Raw genomic sequence first — 24,541 nt, forward strand, 5'->3', positions numbered from 1 at the left:
TGTGTTTGGCATAATAACGGGGATCGGTATTGTCCGGGACTGCGGCATGCATGCATGTTTTGCATGGGGATGACTTGCTGTACCAGTGTTGGTCCTCCAGCTTCGCTCATTTTTTGGCACCGGTTGGGGATGCAAGGGCAAGCAGACTGCAGGTGCCTGCTTCAGGTAGCACCGTCTGCCCTTTGAATAAGCTGGTATTTTTATATAGATAAGTGCAGGGATCCGTGCAGTGCCTTAACATCACGAAAATAAATCAACATATTTAGTCTTGATAGGATGAATGTGAGTGTGTGACCTTATCACTATTTACGGAATGTAGGCTGCTGTATTTTCCATGGCATTATGGCATTACATAATTTTGTTGCAACAGCCTCTTGTATAGGCCTCCTGAATCGCATCATATGGAGTATTTTCATATGGGTTGACTCGCCTAAATGTGACGATTTATTGATATGCTTTTACGTTAATCTATATATAAATATTAGTAAGTAATATACGTTATTTTGCATTTCAAGCTCCTATAGATCAGTCCAAGAACAGCCTATTACCTCGCCGACTTAAAAACCACGTGACCGTCTAAAGCGGGCTCTTCATTCTGAGCCCGTCCTGAAATTAAACTCACCTATGTTGATTGTGTATTATGGTAACCTAGTGCCTATTTAAAGGTGTATTCATGGGGTAGCCTAAACAGTGAAATTATGATAGTGTTACCCTGAGATCTACCATTAGCCTAATTTTATTCTCTTTATGGAAGAGATGATTTTGGATAAATTGATTTTAATATTATTTAGTGTATGTATATACATTGATGTAGTTGCTGTCCATTATAGATTGGAGAATGTCAGTTTTTTGATGATGTCTTATAATTGGCTAAATGCATACAAACTGTGGGACTGATTGCTCATGGTCACCTGAGGAGGTGTTGGCTATATCTGTCTGGAGTGTTCTTTGTTCCTCAGTTTTACCTGGTGAAAGTCGAAGGACCGAAACGTTGTATCTCTAATAAAGTTTATTGCAAGTAAAAGGACAGTGTGCGGGAGTTCTCTCTTCTCTTACACATGGCAAACTGACACTGGTTTGGATTGTCCTGGAAGAGAGGAGCATGCGTTTGGCTCATCCAGTGGCTTTTAATAGTGACTGGCACATTGGGCTGCATTGCTGTTGTGTGTGTGTGTGTGTGGCTGCATGCCTCATGCAGCTTCCAGAAATAGAAAGCAGGACAAAATGTGAGCAGAGATGAGCGCCAACTGGGCCACACTGTCTTTAGGCCAGAGTTTCCCACATTTTTGGCACATTTTTGCCAGAAGAAAGTTAACAAAAGTTAAAAGCGTTCCGCACCAGTTTCAAAAGGTAGAAGCATATACAGTATAGTGATAATTAAGAACATAACTCTCTTTTACTCACCACATTTGTATTTTTTGTTTAAATAGAATATCAGATGGCCTCACAAATGAATCACACTGCTGTTGTCAGTTGTTTAAGATGTCTATTATGTGATATTGACCCAGTCATGCAGCAGACCTTCAGTTATGAGATTCACTAGTTTTCCTCTTGTTTGTATCAGAGCAATAAATGTGCGACTTTCAGTAACTTTAGTGGAGACTTTTTTGGTTTCATAGCATCTAAAGTTGTATAAGAGTGTTTACCACTGCCATATTTAAAGCATAGGATGAATGTGGAGAGGTACGCCAGTATAAGTGTCAGTCAGTACATGTGTATGTACATGTGTTCCCTCCTGGATTCTCTATGCTGCCTTTACTGTAATCTCTTGAAGCTTGACCTCTTGATTCTTTGCTCCAATTAGCGAGCTGCCACATCCCTGGTGATGACGTCTGCCGCTACCAATCTGTTACATTTACTCAAACACTCTCAAATTCATTCACACACAGAGGAATAATTAGTTTTGATATAACAAGACCATAAATAGTGGTTGATACTAACTCTGGCCAACATTTGAGTATTTTGTCATGTTTCTAATAGCACCTTTTACACACGAATACTCACAGACACATAAAGCACTTATACACATTACACTGTAGAAAAAAACGTATTTTAGAATAATATCACATTATAAAGCTATAAAAACTGTATTGAAGATGTCTTAAAGTTTTTGCAGATTGTCTTGGACACTCCACAGGGTTTGTATTTAAAGGCAAAGGCGTATCTTGTCCCAGTATTTGGTGTGTCTAGTCTATGCGAGGCATGCAGCTCAGCCAACTGTCAACAATACGTCTGTTTTGGAAAGATAATGACTGGTCGTCATGGATGCCAAGCTACTGATGATAACCATTTGGGAGATAGAGAGAGGTCTAATAAATTGCAGCATGGAGGTATTTACATAAGCTGGACACAGTGGGGCAGTCCAGGGCAAGCAACAAGGTTACATTTCATTTCAAGTCCATTTCTGTGTTTAATTTTTCAGGCCTACATCTTTCATATGCAAGCATGAATCTCATCTCACTATTAATGCTTCTAGCGACAGGCACATACAAACACAGTTGCAGTTGTTGTGTGCGGTATGTGTATATTGACTTGTTGTCTTGTGTGTGTCGTTTTCTCCCGCCGCGGCCTTTCTGGCGCCCACAGAGCAGTTAGTGTTGACCACCATTAGACAGGAGGCTTCTGAACTGCAGGACCCAGGCCAGGTCGCCGGCGCTACCATGCGTGCCTGCATCACAGACAGGTTTGAAAAAAGTGAGTTTGCTCGAATTAGACTGGATGACGCCCCATTTGTGTCCAAAGTACCAAGGTGCATGTGGCCACGTGCAACAGCTTGGAGCAGGTGTCTCCCAACCCCTGGCCCTCAAGAGCTACAATGTCTAGTCGTGTCTGAAAAGGTTAAGACATGATATTACTGCTGTGGACCCTGAATAATCTGTAGCTCCTTGGGGCCTGGAGTGATGAATGCTGAACAGGAATCAACCCTCTCACTGCATGTGCATGCATGTCAGACCATGTTGATGAAGACAGATCGATATGCACTTGGGTCTTTTATGCAACACTTTCAGTATGAATACATGCATGGTGTAGAACACAACACATGCATTTATGGACATGGCATGCCTGAACAGAGCATGTACATGAACACTGCTCCATGCATGTATGACACGAGTGACTGTGAGCTGGATTTAGAGAGGGAGCAGGGGAGTAGCTGCATGTTGGGGACTTGCATGTTTTCTGGCATTAAAAGATGTACGTTCACCTGTGCATGTGTGTGTGAGAGAGAGAGAGAGAGAGAGATACATCCATAATACAGTGTTAAATGTATATGTGTGTATGTGCATATGCATACATTAGTGTAATGTGTGTTTGTGTGCGTGTTGCAGTCTCACCTGTAGGATTATCGGGTTATGGATAAGCAGCAGGTGAAGTTGCAGAGCAGACACAGAGGGGATTATCATGCTCGCTCACTTGGCCCGTAAGAGGCTTTCTTGCCTTACTTCCTACTCCATTACAGTGGCAAATGGACCCACTGGGACCACATGAGACTAGGTCAACCAGGACCTGCAAATAGGGCCCGAGGGTCACCTAGGACACCAGGACAGCCATGGGACGTAGGGGTCACCCAAGCAGAAGACGCACTGTTGGTAATGCTTTTCTGACCACACAGTGGGATTGTGGGCTGTATGTTTTGTTTTTTGTTTTTTTTTATTTAATTGAAGTTACTGAAATAAGTGATGTGGTTGTGTGGTTCAGTGTTTAGCTCAAGAACACTTTAACAGGGCCTGTGGCTGTTAGAGGATTAAAATCTGAGACCTCGCTGTTATGGGGCAAAGATTCAAAAAAGTTTACGGCTAAGAGAAGAAGACAAAATATGCGCAGTATATGCAATGGACTCTGATTTGCCATGCACATTCAGCTGCCCAAGTGCATTTGCATCTAAAATGTTTTGACAATTTTTCAGATAATAAAAATGTGTAAACAGCCAGAGTATTTGTCCTCGGTTTGGCTTGTGGGGGTAGGAGTTCTTCGGCAGCTGGGGATAATTATAGCTATTCTACTAGAACTGCTGTTATGATTAGTCGCTATTTCTTTTCTGGCTCAATTCATCTCTGGACTCTGTGTTTGGATGATGGTGCATCTCTAGTAGACATGATTGAATTAACCGTGTAAGCATCTCAAAAGCTTTGTTTGTGCCATTTAAAACACAATTCCGGCAGTCGCTAATTGACACAGCCGCTGAGGGAGACGTCGTCACAGTGGCTGTGAGTTGCTTCTTGAGTGAAGGCTGAGGTGCAGCACCAAGGCAGAGTGTCTGGTGAAATATGCTCTGCCATACTGGAAAATGTAGATGAATTATGTAGCCTGTTGCTATCCATTATTCAGTAGCCTAGTCTGCTTTTTAACAGTGAAAGTTTGGCCCCAGGCCAGGGCATCTTGGGCTCAGCCTAAAACACAAAGTTAGTACTCAATATTAAGAGATTATGGAGCAGGTTATCAGACCTATGGTACCTGTTCGGCTAGCCTGGGTGCTTCATGTGTAATTGACCTGGCTGTGCTTCTGGTGACTCATCTGTGGCACATCAGCAATGAGTTACAGAGGTGACGGCACCTCTACTCCATCAGATGAGTAACTGAGGCATTGATCTCCTCAGAAATTAATCAGAGCCGGAGGGGGCTGCTGAGAAAGCCATTATTGATCTGCTTGTCTAAGAGGGGTTAAAAAGTGGAAGTAAATAGTAAGTAAACAGTTCTATAAGAACAGAAATAAGCAACCAGGTATAGAAAAAGTAGATTATTCATGAGGAAGAGAGAAAGGTATAAAAAGGAAAGAGAACTGCTTCGTGACAGAGAAGGGAAAAGATGACATTGCAGGTTAGAATGTGCATTGCCCTTCACTACCTTTTAACCTTGTATCATCCTTAATCATTTCCTTACAATCACTTGTTATCTTGACTGACCCCAGTGCCGTTTGCAGTGTGGAGTGCTGTGCTGTGATTGTGACATATAGCTCTGTTAGGTCCATATGTAATAGCCTGGTCAGAGCTGTAGAGATGAGATAGCCTGCTTATCATTTTGCTTGGATAGACTTTGACCCTTGCTCTCTGCCTTGGCAGTCACTTGGGCTTGTGTGGAATAGCACTAAACTAAGGTTGGAGTTTTTAACAGTGTTTAAGCTCTTAAATTCCCAAGCAGGTTTCTTTTGCAATGGTAGAATGGCAATGAAGTATATTACAATAAAAAACTGAAAGTTTACCTCAAACAAATGCAAAAACCAAAGAAAGGCCTCTCCTTCAAATCCACTCATTACAATAATTACATTTTTGTAGCAGTTTCCTATAGAAACACACAACTTAATGTCTCTTTCTATTGAAAAGTGGAATTCTGATGTGTCAATATTGATGATAGCACATCGAGAAGATAAGCCTGACTGGTTTCTGTCTGGGTCATTTAACAACTCTTCGCCTACTTTAAAACAACAAGCATGAGTGGAACATAATGATATTACTCTAATGTTGGTTATTGATGAGGGGAGAGAATGACTCCTATTGTTGGACTGTAGTGCTGCAGAAATAGTTTCAGGACTGCGGAAATTCAATCTCCCTGGCAGTGCTTATTCTTTTCTAAATTATTTATGCAATTAGCCTGTTGTCGTTTTCACTCACAGACTAACCCACAGACAGACAATTCACAGATCCCAAGAAATGATACAACTATCCCATACAAATAATAATTACAATAATCCCGTAATACGTTTTAGGGGAAGTGCTTGTAGTAATATTGTAGGACTAATATAGGAATATTTAGTGACTTTATATTAGCAATTGAGCACTATGGGCACACTTTAAGGGCTTGTGGGAATAGTATTATCAGAATAATTACATGATTTTGGGAGTGGCTTACCTGATACATGCATTCTAGATAATACTCTATTTTGCATTACTGGATACTGCTGTTGCACAGGCATCAGTGGAGTGGAAGCACATGAAGTGATCTCCTGGTGGATGGCTCCTAACTCAAGGTCTTGTGGTCAGGCACAGATGGGTCAAATGACATCCCTAAGGCAATATCAGGCTTCTGGCCCTTTAAAAGCGGAGCCCAGACTTTGCCACTCCGCAGCACTGAAGGAGCTCCATATGGCTTCATCTTGTTGTCTGGACTGGCAGCAGTGAGCCGCTCAGCATCAAATTGGAGGGAGGAGACCGTCAAAATCGCGCCCGATAAAGGCTTCCCGAGGCGGCAGGTGGTCAGATGATACGGCAGTGGAGCTTGGCGGGCCAGTATCTTTCACCGGGGCCGGGAGCTTCCTCTTCAACAAAGCCGAAGGAGGCGAGAGGAGGCACGGGCGCGCTGCTGCATCTGTCCTCGCCCAGGATCGCCGTTGTTGCACCAGCTGAGTAAACTGTGGCATCCAGACCTGTTTGCATTGCTCTCACTTCCCCACACTGTCCTTGCAGAATTAGGCTATACGCATTATCCCATTATTAGGCGCACTCGAGGATGAAACATGTCCTACCCCTGGAGCTCATGCGGGGGTGAATGAGCGGAGATCACGACGCTTTAAAATGGTTGGAGATGACAAAGCCAAGAGGACGGGGAGTCTGCGGAAGAAGCGCGTTGCATCCTCTTCTGTCACTTTGGTTTTCGCTCATTTGTGCCTGTAGGTTAATGACAGCCTCGGTGTGCGCCGGGTCTTCTCTGTGTTACATATGGACAAGTTGACGTGCTGATAAAACAGACAAACCCGGTGTGTTTGTTCGCCATTGTGCATCCCTCAGCACATCCATTATACGCAGGGGGTCCCGTGGGCGTCGCAAAACGCGCGTGTGAGCATTGACGGTACCTGCATAATAATACTGAAAGACAAGGGGGCTGTTTATAACGGGAAACATCATTGAATCCACCCTACCGGCTTCAGCGTACATCAGCATACAGTAGCCTCTAGTACTAATTGGTCGCCTTCGCTTTTGAACCGTAAACCACGTCTTCCGTCTATGTCTCTTGTCTCTCTCTCCCTCTCTCGCTCCCTCTCTCCCTCAATCTCTGTCTCACTGTCTCTCAACTCGCACTCACTCAGCCTCACCTCTCTCCCATCAATCCAACGGTGCAGGACCTGCTTGCTCGTCCGCCGGTTACCGCAAGGCAGATGATGAGATGTCCGGGACTACTTCCCAGGCGGATCCCGTAGACGCCACGGCGCGGACGGTGCTGCTCAACCGGCCACAAAATACCAAGTTCTGCGACAACCATGTCAGGTAGGTGTCACTCTGGGCTTTTATCTACTTATCGTTTTGCTTTGATGCATGTTTTGCGGTTTGTGTGCACTGATTTTTTTTTTTCTTTCGTTGACTGAATAGCCAGCAGAGAGAGGACTAATTTAATGTTTTAATAGTTTCCCAGAAGTTTTAATCATTGCTTAACTTTGGACCATTGAGATTTTTCCTTTTATTTATTTATTTATTTATTTATTTATTTATTTATTTATTTTTTCTCTTTTAAACATTTTACTTTAAATCACAGTAACTTAAAATAAATTATATTTTAGTTTTACAATTAATTACAATTACTACAATTTTACAGGTGGAACTCTATTGATAAGGCTATTTAATAACTCACCTATTAAGTGATTATTTGCAACTCTGCAGTGGACCCGACAGGTGAGGCTGATGTATGTCACTGCCTGAAGTCCACTTGTGAGTCTTGTGAGTGGAAAAGTGCTTGGCTTAACAGCTTAACATAAACCTTGTTACTTAATTGATATGTCCTCATTTATATTTAAGGCTGACGATGAAAGTAAAGTAACTACACTGCCATTTGTTTACATAAATTACAGAGAGTGTCTTTGCTGTGTCTGTCTGGTCAAAGGTGTATTCTGTGTTTTTTTTTTAATTTTTGAGAAACTGTGAGGGATCATTGTAGAATGAGTGGCTCTGGATTTCAGAATAAAAGCTATCTGATCTGGTAGAGCATATACCATATATCAAGGCTTCCTTACTGCAGCGGCGAGTTCAAATCCGGCCGGGTCATTTGCTGCATGTCATCCCCTCTCTCTCCCCTGCCTTTCCTGTCTCTCTCTACTATGACTATCAAATAAGGCAGAAATGCCTAAAAAAAAAATCTTGCTGTCTGATAAGATTTCTCAGACCTTGGTTAAAGGCTGAAGGTCTGATTTTCGTAGTCATGTACATATTGTGCTGGTGTGTCTTGGTGGCCCTGTGTGGTTCAACAGTTAACATCTAAATGAGCTTCTTGTTCGTATCTCTGTCTGTCATGGGCAAGGCCAAACGGCACGTACTGCAGTGAAGAAGTCTGTCAACATCATCCCAGCTGTTGTCCACATATGTTGCAAACAGTATTAGTTTGATTCAAACAGACGGCAATTTAATTTGTCCCTTGTCTTTACCTTTTATCATTCCTATTTGTATGTACAAACTGTGCCTGGCGCCACAGTGAGCACTGGGCTCATTTTTTCATGAGCTGAAGGCTTGTCATTAGTCTGCTGACATTCAGTGGTCTGCCATTATTGTCAGGAGATTCAATTTCACTTTTATAAGAGCATATTTCAGCTCTACAAATAAGATTAAGGCAGGTGCTCCCTGGATCATCTGATTGGATCACGTGTGGTGTTCTGCTCCCGCTGTATGCTGATTGGAGAGTCAAGAGCACTCTGGTTCCAGAGGCATGCCCTTTGATGTCCCCGTGTTCCTGTAACTCTTTAGTTTATGTTTTAAAGGTTCAATAGCCTTATTGATTTTTCTGAGATTAAAGCCTTGTAGCTTTTATCTGTACACTCAACTCACCTCCTCTCCATTCCCTAGGTCCTCCACTTCCATATTTCATTTTATGCAGTTGTTTTTATACAACCTGGGCAGTATTGCTGCTCTCCTGTGTACAAATGCAGCATAGTAACCTGCTCTATTATTCTTAGAAAAAGACATAACATGATAATGTCTTTTACAAACACTAACGTTTTCAATAAATCTTCTTGCCTGTGTTATGCCTGCATTCTTCCACTTAGAGGGATGACTCCTCTCTGACTTCAGCCCAGTGTTTTCTTTTGGCCTATAATGTATGAAGAGAACTGACCTTTTTTTTATAAAAAACATGAGAAAGCCACACAGCAGCAGGAGAGCATCACCCCTGCAGCTAACAGCTGTTAACACCACCAGCAAGTTGGACATCTATAGTATGAAAAATAACACAGCCAGATGTTTTTGCCTTTTTAAAATGTTTTATTTTTTTTGCCTGGTCCAATGGAAACGTGTGTGTGTGTGTGTGTGTGTGTGTGTGTGTGTGTGTGTGTCTTGTATCACTTGTCTTTGATTAGATTAAGGCAGCTTTATCGGCTGGATCATAGCTATAGTATCACTAACTCTGAGGTATCTAGAGCATCAGGGTCAAGACATTGTGTGTGTTTCAAGTTCTTATATCCCGGTGGGGACTTTAGCCTGAATGCACACTAACCCATGGGGGCTTGTGTCACCATGGGGACAAAAATTGAGGTCCCCATGGGTAGAGACTGCTTTTTGAGGGTTAAGACTTGGTTTTAGGGTACAGGTTATAATTAGGTTAGGGTAAGGGGTGAGGCAGACGGGAAAAGTGGTTAATAGGTTCATCTCTTAAGAGATTCTGATTGAGGGGTGTGTTTTTCCATTAATTTCATGCATACACTTCATGCACTCACGCACACAAACATACACTATCCATTAAACAGAAGCCATTGCAGAAGCTCTTACTTTTCACTCAGGCCACACAGGAAAAAACAAGGCAGGCCTTAACTTGAAGGTGACTTTTTTATTTTTAGCTTCTCTAAAAGCTCTTACGGTAGGTCCTCATTGTACATCAATACAGTTGTCAGATCAATGCAGTTGATTGACAAACAGGTTGAGGTTGCCAAGGTTTCTTGCGCATATTTTCTGGGGTGCTGGGTCTAAATTTAGATTGGATTGAAAGTATTGGTGAATTTATAGATGTGATGTGTGTGCAGCCCATAATGGCTCTGTTTGCCCTTTTTGAGCACAATTGAGTGTTTCTAATTTTCAAGAGTTGCAATATTGAAACCCAAATGGGGTCTGTTGTTATTCAGCCTTTAAGGTAATGCTGTTCTAGTGTGTCAGCTTAAAAAAACATTTGCACACAATTTGTGCATCAATTCTTAAAGTCTCTCTCATTGTCTTCTTCTACAGTACCACCAAGTATGGGATTCTCACCTTCCTTCCCCGGTTCCTGTATGAGCAGATCAGGCGGGCCGCCAACGCCTTCTTCCTCTTCATCGCTCTCATGCAGGTAAATCCCACTCGGTAAACGGTAACAACAGCAGTCAGCGCTGTTGGCTCGGTGTGCTGTTTGTTTGGTTACAGTTTGATTCTGTAGCCCACACAGGATTTAGATGATAGAGCCTGAAAAGTCAGTTTTAAACCATTCAAGGATTCCCACAGGCCCAGCTATTTTTTAAAATACTGAGTTATGGACTATTAAGAGTTGTTTTCTAGATGGCAATATTTAAGATTTGGTAAATTTCCTCAGAAAGCAAGAAGGAACAGAAAAAAGATATCAATCATGAATATTTTACAGGTGGGTCACATCACTTGTGCCAGAATTAATATATCAATACATTGAACATTTACATTTGAAATAGCTAATTTACTCATTTCCACAATTAAATATTGCATATTGAAATGCAAAATTAAGAACTTGATCATAGAAGATTCACTAATCCCACGCTGTAGTCGCTACCTGAATGGTTTTCTTTCCCATTGGATGGTAGGAGATGGGGCACTTGGGTTTTTTTTTTTCCTCTGCGTGAGTTGTGAAAAGTCGCCATCGTGCTCACATGGCTCTGCCTTCCCGTCAAAGATTCATTATACAGTAAAGGGACATAGAGATGTTGAGAACAGTATCTGTCTCAACAGCTCTGCTATCAGTATCAGTGTGCAAACTGAACTACTAATGTTTATCTGTGCCATTAATATGATTGGTCCATTACGGGTGCTTTAAGCTACTCAACACTTGCTATTAGCAATGATTTCTGAGTGCTACCGCTCTTGACTTTCATCAGCAAATCCCTGATGTATCACCGACCGGTCGCTACACCACACTCGTCCCGCTCATCTTCATCCTCACTGTGGCCGGGATCAAAGAGATCATAGAGGACTATGTGAGTACCACAGCACCAACTGCTATATGGGCAGAAGTTACTAATTGCAAAACTTTTGAAGTGTAGGTGAGAGGAACATCATATGTTTATCTTAAAAGCTAATCATCTTTATCTGTATCTTTACAGAAAAGACACAAAGCAGACAACACAGTAAACAAGAAGAAGACAACAGGTACGTGTGTGTGTGTGTGTGTGCGTGTGCGTGCGTGCTTGTTAATGTGCATCAACTGTCCAACTTTTCCATGAGTGTGCTTATGTCTATTTGTGAGGTTTTGTTTTCCTTTCATGGCTGAGTGAATAGCTGTTGTCTGTCACTCACTATAGTGCAGACCCCAGACAAATGTTTAGCGGCTATGAATACTGTATGAGCGCTGCTCTATAGGCTGACTGATGGCTATGTTGTCCTTGTCCCTCAGTGCTGCGGAACGGAGCCTGGCAGACGATCATCTGGAAACAGGTATCACAATCATCACAGACTTCATCTTCGTTGCTCTCTCACTCGTCACTCCTGTGCTTTGTCTTTTCTCTCTACCTCGCTCAGTTTTACAATTCAGTTTAACATACTTTATTGGCATGAATGACGTAAAATAATAAGTCAAGTATCCAAGACGTGCAAGCTAAAAAGATACACTTCCAGAAATAGAAAAGAAGTAAATAATCAGACAAAACTCAATAAATCAGTTCAAACAAAAGGTAAGAAATACTGCAAAAGCAGAAAGAGTAATAAAATGACATGATACAATAAATATTAGCAACACGGGATTATTAGATGTCACATATTTTGCAGCCAAACATGCAACTTGTCTGACTATTATTGCAATATGATGCTTTCTATGTTCGTCTAGTTTTGTAAAATTGGGGATTAACTTAACAAATTTCTTAGCTTATTTTATTATTAAACAGTTACATTTGTCTCAGAGGAGCTGTATCTTTTTCCATCTCACCTGTTGTGTAGTGATTCCATATTTTCTCCTTTTTTAGTTTCCAAGATTTCATGTTTTGCTTCTTGTGGCTGGACTGTAGTCACTCTGTCTGTGTCTGATCAGGATCTATCTGTGCTTTGGATCCCTGACAATAAAAACGATACTCTTCCAATTAGTGTTGATGTTTTAGGGCCAGATAACAAGTGAGTTATTTAATAATTAGGTTTTCTCTGTTGGTCTGCAGTTCATCTGAACCAGTGAGTCTTATGTCCTGCTAACACAAAGCTTTCTTTGCACTTTCTTCCAGTGCAAAAAAAGTTACCTGAGCAAAATGAACTCTTGATTGTCACAGTACAATGCATGTTCACTGTATGTTCTTACATGTTAAATGGATAACTATTTTCTTGAGATCTGGCCTTCTTGTTGAATGTACTCATTAACGGAGTCCAGCTGTGTACAGTCTTGCTCCAGCAGGTAAAATCAAATCAAACTTGAGTCCTTGTTATGTGGGTGACAACAGTGTAGAGCAGGAATTTAGCCCCCTTGTTATTCAGGGTCAGAAAAGGTGAAGGAATTTGCTGAGAGGTGCCCTGCTAACTCTGTAATGTTCATGTTAAAGAGAGGTGGTGACAAGTAGTTTCCCTGAAATGCTCCTTTTTCTTGAGAGGAGAACTCTCTTGCTTTTGTTGCAAATTTTGATTCGGCACTTATTACATAATTTGACTAAAACAGACAAAAATTCCCGTTGTGATGATTAATTACATGGTGTAGGATAAATAGAGTAGTGGTTTGGTAGAAAGCCAGTTTGCCCAAAAGAAGGTCCCATAAGAAAGAGCCATGTTCAGGCATCGGAAATGCAGCAGTAAACATTTCCCAAATCACAGCCCATGATACGGTTTAGAGCTCCAGATCTCAGGAGAACAAGAAGCCTGAAAAACTAAATTGAATAGTTTACATCACGCCTGACCTAGCACACTGGCTGTGTTTGAGCCTGTCTGTCTGTCCTGATCATATTAACTCCCCATGCTTTCCCAAACCTCAGTTTTTTGATGTTGTTGTGTAGTTCTTTTTTTGGAAGTGGGTAATCCAGAGAATGTTTTTGGCCTCCACAAGGATTTTTCACTTGTTCTCTTTCTTTTGTTTATGCTAAGTGTCAAAGGAATTTTTCCCACTTTTTTAAAGATTTATTTTTAAAAAGAAACAGTTTTGTAATGTTAATCTTTTTTGAATGGCTGTTGTGTATGCAGCACTGTACCATGTCACCATAAACTGACTTGAACTCCTCAAGGTCTCCTTATTTTTGTTTTTTGTTTTTTCTGTTCTCCTTCTCTCTCTTATTTACATGCTTGTAATCTTTTTGTCTTATACTGGTCTGCCTCTTTTGCAGCCTATAACAGTTTCAGGTATGCACTGCTGTGCTCACTGTCACTTTATCTCAAGTCTTTCTCTCTCTTGGCTGCCTCTCAGTTGGTCACTGATTAACCTGCCTCTTGTTTCCTCTCTCTGTCTTCCTCCCTTACCCCACCTATTACCCCTTACCCTCTGTCCTAACACCCCTCTTTTTCTTTCTGTCACGCTGTTGCACTGCTGCATCCTGGCCACAAGGTGGCAGTAGGAGACATAGTGAAGGTGACCAATGGCCAGCACCTTCCAGCTGACATGGTTATTGTGTCCTCCAGGTCAGACTCCAGTGTGTGTGTGTGTGTGTGTGTGTGTGTGTGTGTTTGTGTGTGGGCACACATGTGCATTTGTGTATGTTTGTCTGTTAATATATTTATTTTCTAATCATTTGTTGTGTGTTATCATTAGCAATCAATCTGTTGACTAGTCTTTTGATTCATCGATTAATCATTTAGTATATAAAATGGAAAGATGAATTCCCATCTTAAATTATGGGAACCTAAAGTATTGTCTTAAAAAACAGTGAAAAAACCCAAAGCGTTAAAATTGTATGAAATGATGTAAAGGAAGCAAATATTTATATTTGAGATGCTGTAACCAGCAAACGGTTAGTATAATAATGTTAATAATCATAAATAATTATTTAAAAATTCCTTAGTCAATGACAATTTTGATTATTGAGTAATCGATTGATTTCCTGTTGATTGATGGATTAATTATTTTAAGCATTACGATGTTTTGATGCAACTCTGCCTCTTCTCCACAGCGAGCCGCAGGCCATGTGTTACACTGAGACCTCCAACCTGGATGGAGAAACCAACCTAAAGATCAGACAGGTAATGAAATAGGAGCAAATCTCTCAGATTTCTCAGTGCATGGATTCTGCAAGAGGTCAGTGAGGACTCTCTCTGGCCAGAAAAATAGGACATATAAAGAGTATAAAACCTACAATAAAATTTGGTTTAGATTTAGTATTTGTACACTTAGGTAACTGTGGTGGGTCACCCGTGTTAAGGAGCTGCTAACACACCAGAAAGGAGGTCAATGATTTAGGTTTTAGTAGAGAGTTTGTGTTGTTTTAGAAATATCTAATACTTGTTACTGTTTGGATGCAAATGAACAAATTAATAAAAGATGTTGAAAATGTTGGCATCGGCTTTCAGGACTGTGTATCAAATGAAACCTTAGTTCCTTACAATCCTCACATTTGCATCCATGTGGGATCATGTTTCTTGTATTGCTTATTCTGTTTCTATCTCTTTCTGTAATGTACTTTGTGTTAATCCGGTTTGGTAAAAATGCTCCCTCAATAAACTTTCCTTGACTTGACTTGTCATGGTCTTTTTTTTCCCAGGGTCTCCCACTTACAGCTGGTGCTCAGAACCTGGAGGATTTGATGTTGCTGTCTGGTCGTTTGGAGTGCGAAGGCCCAAACAGACACTTGTATGACTTCACTGGCACACTACGGCTGGAGAACCTCAAGTGAGACACACACATACATACATAGGTTTTTTTCCTGATCAGTTAGTGATTGACAATAGCAAGTGTATTGTCAGTGTTATATGTTAATTTTGTTGTTGTTGTTTTTTTTTACTTGTAAGTCAAGAGTGTCTATATTGTATCTTTGTATTAAACAGACGTGGCTAAGACAGCAGGATAAAACTATGTACATATCCTAGATTTTATAGTTATCTCATCCAGCACTAAAAAGAATTTATTTAAAAATAAAATAGGAAAGTGCAGCCTTTCATAGTAAAATCATTTGCATTCTTTATTAATTAAAATTTACAATGGGTTTTATAAAGTAAAAATTTGAAGTAAAAAAGTAAAGCTTAAGAAGTGGCTTGAAAGAAGAAAATACCCACAGTATAGAAAAATTCAGGTTGCCCTAAATCTGCACTCATTTATCATGTTTTGTGTTACCTTTCTTGTTCTCCTCAGTCCAGCTCCGCTGGGTCCAGACCAGGTGTTGCTGCGTGGCGCACAGCTCAGAAACACGCAGTGGGTTGTGGGAATTGTTGTCTACACTGGCCATGACTCCAAACTGATGCAGGTAAACCCAATTGTCTTGACTTGTCTGAATTCAGGAAACTGTATAATGTGTGAAAAATATATCTAAGAGCTAAGGATATTTGGATTTTAATTTTATATTTTTTAGTAATGAGATTATCCCCTCCTTGTTAACTTCATAGGAATAGTTTAGTGCTTTAAATTAAATGTGTGATGCGTTCATAAGTGGGGGGACATCCAAGCTAAGAAGTACTTTCATCTTCCACATTCTTACGCCAAAAATTAAAACATTTTTATGATAGTTTCATGTTTGTAATAGTGTATGATGCATAAAATTAGTTTAAATGGTGCTGCAAGTGGACCATTGTAACTCAATGAAACTGCACCCTCATCCAGCAGCATCTTAATCTGAGTGTCTTTGTGTTTCTCACTTGTTGTATTAATTGACCTGTCCATCTCCCAGAACTCCACCAAAGCACCACTGAAGCGCTCTAATGTGGAGCGGGTGACCAACATGCAGATCCTGGTCTTGTTTGGCATCCTGCTGGTCATGGCCCTGGTCAGCTCTGTGGGTGCCGCCATCTGGAACCGAGAACACACTGAAGATGCCTGCTGGTACCTGTCCCGGGCTGGTGAGAATACACACACACATACCACATTTGACAACCTGTAACTTAAGTCTCCTTACAGTAATGAAGAATTAGGATGAATACACAGTATAAGGGTTAGTCAATAAGTGAATATTGTGTGTTTGTGCAGGTGATATCTCTACTAACTTTGCATATAACCTGCTGACGTTCATCATCCTGTACAACAACCTGATCCCCATCAGCCTGCTGGTCACTCTGGAGGTGGTCAAGTTCATACAGGCCCTCTTCATCAACTGGGTATGGTCCATGTCTGTTTTATAATGCACGTTTTCAAATGTACTGTTGGTAGTCAAGTATTCCTCATCAATTTGCGTGTGTTTTGTTTTTCCCTCAGGACGTGGAGATGTACTACGCAGAGACAGACACCCCTGCCATGGCTCGAACGTCCAATCTTAACGAGGAACTGGGCCAGGTCAGTTCCTCCCCCTCCTCATAATCAGTGGCTAATAGAATGGAAGTAGGAGTGCCCCAAATTATCATTACATACACACTCAATCAATACACGCCTGTTTAAAACGTGCTGTGTTTGCTTTCATTACCTATTGTCTATCTGTCTTTTCCAGGTGAAGTATCTCTTTTCTGACAAGACAGGAACTCTGACCTGTAACATCATGCACTTTAAGAAGTGTACCATTGCAGGAATTACATATGGGTCAGTCATCTTTTTTTGTAAATTCATTCTTGCCTCTTAGCTCTACCTGTAAAAGGAGCCACCTACTAAAAGAAAATGATGAATGCCACTAAATGCACTTTTGAGTTTTCTTTCATTTTAAATTGTTAAACCAATTAATGTCTCAGACTAACTTTTAGTAAAGAAAATGCTGTTATTAATTCTGTTGATTGAACTCTTGCATGCTTGATCAAATTAACTAATCAGCTCATAAACTGACTGATTCCTTTTGCCATACAACCTCATTCATCACTGCAGCCACTTCCCTGATCTTGACTGTGATCGTTCAATGGAGGACTTCAGGTGAGTGACCTTCTCTTCAGACTTTCTCACCCATCCTCCCTTTTCTAATATTCTTTTCTTCATTTTCGGCTCTGCATGTTTTTAAATGAATCCACTGTGTATGTATTTGATCAGAACAATAGACAAAAAGTTGACAAAAAATTCAATTCAATTTATATAGCACCAATTCATAACAGAAGTTATCTCATTGCACTTTTCCTATAGAGCAGGTCTAGACCGTACTCTTTCTAATAATATTTACAGAGACCCAACAAATCCCACCATGAGCAAGCACTTAGCGTCAGTGTCAAGGAAAAACTTCCTTGCCACTAAATCACCCAATTTAGCCTGCAATGCTATTAGAATGCCCAAAATATTTCTTCGTACACAATAACTAAAATAACTCCTGTCATAAATTGTTTTTTCTTGTCTCACAGCAATCTGCCGTCCAACACCAATAACTCTACAGAGTTTGATGACCCAACTCTCATCCAAAACATCGAGAACCATGTAGGTGTCTCTGAAGCGTTTCTCATATGTCTTTATTTTAAACAAACCTATTCTGCCCACTAATGACAAGAGGATGCTGTGAAAGACCCTGTCCGCTCTGTTTGTGACTATGTGCTCAGCCTACATCACCTCAAATCTGTGAGTTCCTGACAATGATGGCAGTGTGCCACACGGTGGTCCCAGAGAGAGAGGAAAACCAGATCATTTACCAGGCCTCTTCGCCAGACGAAGGAGCGCTGGTTAAAGGGGCCAAAGGACTCGGCTTTGTCTTCACTGCAAGAACCCCGCATTCAGTCATAATCGAAGCTGTAAGTGTATATCTGTGTTTTACTGCAGTAAGAGCTGCTTTTTGCAAAGTTATGAGCTGACATTTTGTTGTGTATTTCAGAGAGAAAAAGAGATGAGCTATGAGCTACTGAATGTGCTGGAGTTTTCCAGGTAAAACTCCCATAAATGTTCTTCTCAGTCAGTAAATAACTGTAACATAAGACTGCCATGTGTTTTGAAACTAAACCCACTGCTTCCTTTACAGCAACCGCAAACGCATGTCTGTGGTGGTCAGAACCCCCGACGGGAAGCTACGGCTGTACTGCAAAGGAGCTGTATGTTTATCTCATTATAATTGTAATCAGCCCTCTGAATGTCTTTAAAGATTTTTTCATTCAATGCTAAATTTCTTATTTTGTTGTTTTGCAGGATAATGTCATTTTTGAACGTCTGACTGAGGCGTCCCAGTACAAAGAATTAACTATTGCTCATCTGGAACAGTTTGCTACTGAAGGTAAGAAGGAAAAAGGAGAGGTTTTGAAAAGGCATTACATTTGGTGAAGAAAACATCACGACTTGTTTATGACTCAGAACTCACATTTGGAGACTTGGCACTGATCTAAATTTAGTGTCAAGACTTGACATTACTTGGTCCCACCTCTGACTGAGGCTTAACATCAGAACCATCTTTCCTGAGTTTCCTCCATTCTGTCTGCTTCTCAGTGTTCCAATGGAAAAATACTGGACCACTCACTGCCATTTAAATATAAATAATAATCATAGCCATAATAATCTATTTCTGCTTCATGATCACACTGATTGATAGTCCTATCCTCCTCCCATCCATCCAGGCCTGAGGACTCTGTGCTTTGCCTATGTGGACCTGGAGGAAGGCGCCTACCAGGAGTGGCTGAAGGAATATAATCGTGTCAGCACAGTGCTTAAAGACCGCGCTCAGAAACTAGAGGAGTGTTATGAACTACTGGAAAAGGTGAACAAACCATCTCTTTCTCTGTGGTGATGTGTATTATTGGCCTCTGACCTTATGTGAGATGTCTTGGTGAAAATAAAGTGCTTCCAAGTCTTAAAATATCTGTATTTTAAGATTTAAACAGTCATTGACAGGTAACATTTCCAGGGTGGACAGGTTCATTTTTAGTTAAATTTAATTACATTTCCTTTTGCAGCAGATATATAATTAAATAGAAGTATTGATAGATTGATATGAAACCAAAGTAGAGACCTGAAAGAGAATAAAATTCTTCTGGATACATACACAAACACACACTTCATGTTTGCCAGCAGGTGGCAGAGTGGCTCCATTGATTCCCACACTTCAATAAACATGGTGCTCCTTCATTACCCAAACAGTCAGATTCCCCTTCAAGGTGTGTGTCTTTTTCTTTTAGCAGAAAGATTTCAGTTGAGAGGATATTCAGAAGAGAGTTGAACTGATAGGTGGGAAAACCTAGGATTTAGCGTAGAGAGTCGAGGCGAGAAAAGTAAGTGAAGAGGAAAAAAATAGGAAGCAGGAGGAGGAGGGTAGCTCAGACTGGGAGACCACAAGGGTAATTACCTGCACCAGCCTGCCAAAAGCCCCATAAAACTGGAGTCAACAACACTGTAGTGTTAACTTGCGTGTCTGTGCAAGGGTTTGTGTGTGCGTCCGAGTGTGTCTAATAAGGGTACACATGCATTTAAATGGTGAACAAATTAAATCAAGGAGAGGAAAGGTAATGGGTTACATCTTGGCACGAAGACACAGAGTTGGTACAGAGGCCCAAAATGAACTGCTGTACCAACTGAACTGAATTCACTGGCATCGTTCTCGTCCTCAAATTAGATATGGATGATGTTCTCTGGAGAGAAAGAACCCTCACATACAGGCTGGTGATGTCTGGCTGAATTTGTAGCCTAAATATGATTTATTTAACCTACTTTTCTCTTTTGTGCCATATTTTGTTCTCACTCTCTTTTTGAATCTTACTTCTCAAACTATTTCTGTCTCTTTATCTGTCACACTCTTCTGTTCAACAGAACTTAATGCTGTTGGGCGCCACAGCCATAGAGGATCGTCTCCAGGCTGGTGTGCCAGAGACCATCGCCACTCTGATGAGGGCTGACATCAAGATCTGGGTCCTCACTGGAGACAAGCAGGAGACTGCCATCAACATAGGTGAAAGCATTTAAAATAAATACAATGGCTAAAATGTGAGTTGAAGTCACACAAAGGACAGTTCTGCCACAAGCAGATGGAAAGTAACAGCAGCTTATCAGATATGAGGGTGCTTTTAGTGGAGTATGTGCCAGTAATGTAGGCAAATCCAGCAATGGTGAGGAAGTCCCCTTGTCGCTGTAGCCTGATGTGCAGCAGAATAGGAAATTGTAGTGGAGTTTATTAAATCATGTCTTGAAGAATAGCGGGCATTATGTGGGCCTGTGAAATGCCAGACATGTCTCCAATCTCTAAGTGAAATGTGCCAGTGGCCAATGTACGCAGGGTAGAAGGGACTTAAAGTTGCACAGCAATGACATTAGTGCGTTTGGTTTCTCTTGGCAATTGAAGAGGAAGTTGATGGCAGATGTCCACAAAAATAAGACTTGAAAAACAAAATTTTCTGAGTAGACACTTGTACACTTAGTTTAAAAGTTGGGACATTCTCTGATACTGTACCGTACAAATCGTCTTTTATGTTTCACACACCTTTATGTGATTGAACTGCTCTCCTGTATTAGTATTCATAATAGTTGTGAGTTAGTGGTTTTGCTGTGTTTAATTGGCGCATGATGTAGTTGAACTTTGCATAACAAGTTACTATAGAGATATGATGATTGTACATGAGACCACTTTTTCAGCTGTGTTTTGAGTTTGAGTAAATCTAATCTCTCTCCCATCCCCCATTCTCTACCTTCTACTATCTGTCTCTGTTTCTCAGGTTACTCCTGTCGTCTGGTGACACACGGCATGTCCCTCATCATCGTCAACGAGGACTCTCTGGATGTAAGTAGACCCTCCTCTTCCTCCTTCTGGCCTCCTTCATTGACGTCTGTGTACACTTTGTACAGTATTGGGACTTTTTGTATGTGTGTGTGTACAGGAGGGAGGGGGTTATGTGGTGGGCTCTTAAGCAGGTTACCGTGGGAACTAGGGTGTGGTCCACAGCCAGATTGGTGGGTGGGGCTCTTTGTGTGCTCACAGGTGCAGGTAATTAAAGTCTCTGGTGTCCCTTTGGAGAAAGGGATGAAAAGAGACAAGTACTCAACTATCACTTCTTTCCCTTTCCTTTTGTTTCTCTGTCCTTGTCACAACAGTCACATGCAGTACCTAGCTTTCAGTGATTATGTAGTATTCTCACAATTTGTGTCTCTTTATCTAATCTATTTCTTGCTAAATGCCAGCATTACAGACTGTATATGTGTTCAGTCTGTTTGTTCCTTTTGCTGTTAAGAGTGAGATCTGAGGCATTCTTTATCTCTAAATTAGATTTATACCCCAGTTATGTGTTCTTTGCATTCAAGTTTCATGTGTGACTGCTTAACTTAAGTGACTTGATTACTGTCATGTGTCTCTTGTGTCTGTCTATCTTTCACACACGCACCCCCTACTCCCACATGTATGCTTACACTCAAACATGTATATACGCACACAATCACAGTGCCATCACTTTTACAGTTTGTTTATATGTGAGACTGGGGAGATTATGCCTCATAAATGTTAAGCATAGGCACTGTGTGTGTGTGGTTGTGTGGTTGTGTGTGAGTGCAGTGTTTGTAGGCCCAAAGTGTGTGTTAAACTTTGATGGAGAGACATCTACATTTATATTCATAATTTGCTTGCTTCATGTAAATTATTGCAGATGGTGGATGTCTTAAACTGTGAGCTTTTAGAGGGATCTTATGAGTCTATTGCATGTTCAGCATGGCATTAGAGACCTCTATGTGGTTAACATTGCTTCCAAGTGGAATCCTGTGTGAAATTATTTTAATGTTGGTCATGATTTTAAACTTAATTGCACAACTTCACACCAACAATTCATTTTACTTTCCCGTATTATGCCAACTTCTGGTAAAAGAAATAGTTGTGAGTTTACATTCACATCGCATCGCATCAAAGTGGTGTCTGGAAGCTCCCAGACTTTGGGAACTGCTGGTCAAAAGCCAGACAGTGTGCAAGGCCATTTAGACACTGAGTAAATTGAGTTGGGCAGGGCGAACATTTAATATCAGGGTAAGAAGGGTACTTGAATACTACTGGTACTTGGTACTAGAATTGCCTATCTAATTAGTATAAGAGGGTGAAAGCCAATACAGTTAGAACTATAAGGGGATCGTTCTTAATATGGTTTAGAAGATTTTGTTAGCAGCCTGTCTACCATGTGCTTGATCACATACTGTATTGTTCCATTAAACAGTTCAAAGTGCTGTCTGGTCAGTACAGTCTGGGTCGGTCGAAGAAACATTTGGCTCTAACAGCTGGAAAAAAAAAAGTGGTTTCTTTTTTCCCCCCCTGCCGTTATTGCTAATACATATTTGAAATTCTTGTCATTAAGCTTTAATTGCAGCCAAAGGGAATGTTATGCCTGTCTTCCTTTGGAAACTTCTCTACAGAGATTACACTTAAATGTAGGTAGGTCTAATTGCACATAAGACAAGAGTATTTTTGCACCTACACGCCAGAAAAGAAAACTTTCTAATCCCTTTCATTAGAAATATTTTCAGGCAGAAAAAAAATCTCTTGTACAGCTGAATTACCTGTAATGAGGCAGGATGTACTGTAGCAGTGAAGGATTTAGGGCATTGCTGAGAGGTGCTGTCTAAAGATGGGACTTCCAGTATAAACAAAAAATGACTGGTGAGAATGGTGAGTAAAGTGGCTGAGCTGATCAAATGAAAACCTTTCAAAATCACACTTTTTTCAGACAATTCTTGCTATCATCCAGAGTTGAATGAAAGTGAATGGCAACTAGGACTTAGGAAAAAAAGTCAAATAAAAGCTATTTCCCTGAAAATGGCCTACTCAAATCCACAGAATATTTTTGGAGTGGAAAGAGTACCAAGTTGACTTAACACTCACTACGACTAGAATTATTCTTAATATGATTTTCTATGATGCAGTTTTAGACTTTATGCCAAAGACTTTCCATTCAATACACTCCATTTAGCAGCAACTTTAAACAACTTGGGAAGGCAGCAGGGAATCTATCTTTCAGCTGGAAAACCTGGCCTCAATACACAGTAATGGAAACCGTCCACCCTGCTGATGTGTCCTTGAGCAAGTTTTTGAATCTGGACCAGCTCCCTGGGGTGTATTATTATTGTTGAAGAGATTTAAGATTAAATAGTAGAATCACTTTACAAAAGAACCCTTTGAACAATAATAACCTAACACATTTCTATATGACACACAGAGACAGGAAAGTTGAGGGACAGCTGGTTGACATGAAACATAAACCATGGGTCTAGAGTGGAATTTTCCGTGTAACGAGTGCATGATCTACAGTATACTTTAGAGCGTGGGGCGTTTGTAGCACACTTTCAAGTGGGTGTAAATGCAACACGGCAAACGTGAGACAGAATAATCAGCAAGACAAACTGCTGCAACCAAATCCAATTATAAAATGGGAATAATGAATGCTGATTCACATCCCCTGATACACAAAATACAGTAATGACATCCCACAGACAATCAGATATTTGTCAGATCAGATATTTGTTATCCTCTCCCTCATAAACATCATATTGATAACTCGATGGGAAAATCTAGATTTACGTTTGGACATATGGATGTAAGAGAAGAAACATTCTCTCTCGTATGAATGTAAAGTGCACTTGGTGTCACAGTCATGCCTGTCGACCCGGGCAATTTCAGAGAGCTCTGGTTATGACTGGTGGGTCGGTGTGGATGAAAGTGGCACTGTCTTCAGAGTCATGCTTATCTCGCACTTAAAATAACTCCCACTGGCTCAGCTTCTTTATGAATGTGGGCCAGTTTGAAAGTGTAACCTACACATGAGTGAAAACAGAAGCTGCTTATCAAAATCTCACCTCGTGGTCGACCTCTTGCTCCAATTTTAAAATATTTGTACCAACTTTTCACTGTCTCCCTCTTTCTGCTGTTAACAGTGTGAAGGCTTATCTGTGAGGTGGATCCTGCCAGTCTTGGCAGCAGATGCAACCCCCCCCCTCCCCGAACAAGCCCATTCTCCGCTCCATGTCTCCTTCACACTACTACCTCCACATCTGTCAGCACACTCTCTATGCACAGGAAGCGACTACACAGCCTCTGCGTTGTGTGACAGGGAAATTGTGTGTGTATTAGGAGAGTCAGAGGGAGAGCAGGAACAAGCAACAAAATATGTGTTTATCTTAGTGGAGGAAGCGCAGGAGTGTGTTTGTGAATAAAGCAGGGGGAGTGTTTATTATACTTCATGTATAAGACAGACAATCTGGATAGAGAAAGAAAAGGGGGAGAAGAAGGGGGAGATTTGGCCACGCCATGTGAGGGCGATGAGTGAGTGGTAATGCGATCTCCTTTTGGTGCTCCTTCTCATCAAAACAAACCCTGTGAGCAGTGCCTCCTGGGTAAACGGTTTGCGACCGCCGAAGCTGTGACAAGCACCATCTGTCACCTTCAGATCAAATGCCACACACAGACTGACACAAATCTTTGCCCTGTCTCCTTCTGTTTAGTCGATACTGAATGATACACAAGCATACGAATGTAAAGTCT

The 24,541-nt window shown here is 41.0% G+C and overlaps 1 protein-coding gene and 1 long non-coding RNA gene across 11 annotated transcripts in view; one reads left to right on the top strand and one right to left on the bottom strand.

Moving 5' to 3' along the window:
* Positions 1-24,541, top strand: part of atp8a2 (ATPase phospholipid transporting 8A2) — a 48,490-nt gene that overhangs the window by 429 nt on the left and 23,520 nt on the right. For 2 of the 10 annotated variants that reach the window (XR_006375665.1, XM_044175695.1), the window contains exons 2-24: positions 2,587-2,694; positions 7,019-7,196; positions 10,128-10,227; positions 11,000-11,098; positions 11,225-11,270; positions 11,515-11,555; positions 13,627-13,700; positions 14,189-14,258; positions 14,777-14,904; positions 15,364-15,475; positions 15,896-16,064; positions 16,192-16,319; positions 16,417-16,494; positions 16,646-16,734; positions 17,011-17,055; positions 17,472-17,544; positions 17,664-17,852; positions 17,933-17,982; positions 18,077-18,146; positions 18,241-18,325; positions 18,663-18,802; positions 19,849-19,987; positions 20,748-20,812. Coding sequence is in view for 9 of the 10 variants with exons in the window: in XM_044175695.1 (XP_044031630.1) it covers positions 2,587-2,694; positions 7,019-7,196; positions 10,128-10,227; positions 11,000-11,098; positions 11,225-11,270; positions 11,515-11,555; positions 13,627-13,700; positions 14,189-14,258; positions 14,777-14,904; positions 15,364-15,475; positions 15,896-16,064; positions 16,192-16,319; positions 16,417-16,494; positions 16,646-16,734; positions 17,011-17,055; positions 17,472-17,544; positions 17,664-17,852; positions 17,933-17,982; positions 18,077-18,146; positions 18,241-18,325; positions 18,663-18,802; positions 19,849-19,987; positions 20,748-20,812 (2,276 nt within the window). In the remaining variant the exon portion in view is untranslated. Of the gene's footprint in view, positions 1-2,586; positions 2,695-3,362; positions 3,588-6,103; positions 6,334-7,018; positions 7,197-10,127; positions 10,228-10,999; positions 11,099-11,224; positions 11,271-11,514; positions 11,556-13,408; positions 13,425-13,626; positions 13,701-14,188; positions 14,259-14,776; positions 14,905-15,363; positions 15,476-15,895; positions 16,065-16,191; positions 16,320-16,416; positions 16,495-16,645; positions 16,735-17,010; positions 17,056-17,471; positions 17,545-17,663; positions 17,853-17,932; positions 17,983-18,076; positions 18,147-18,240; positions 18,326-18,662; positions 18,803-19,848; positions 19,988-20,747; positions 20,813-24,541 lie in introns of those variants that run through there. The other 8 variants (XM_044175696.1, XM_044175701.1, XM_044175702.1 and 5 more) reach the window with 8 other exon arrangements.
* Positions 995-5,980, bottom strand: LOC122866284. The gene is made up of 2 exons (XR_006375667.1): positions 5,845-5,980; positions 995-2,668 (listed from the first exon to the last, which is right to left on the bottom strand). It is a non-coding gene; the product is annotated as an uncharacterized LOC122866284 (long non-coding RNA).

Source organism: Siniperca chuatsi, linkage group LG19 (assembly GCF_020085105.1).
Source record: "Siniperca chuatsi isolate FFG_IHB_CAS linkage group LG19, ASM2008510v1, whole genome shotgun sequence".
NCBI lineage: Eukaryota > Metazoa > Chordata > Actinopteri > Centrarchiformes > Sinipercidae > Siniperca > Siniperca chuatsi.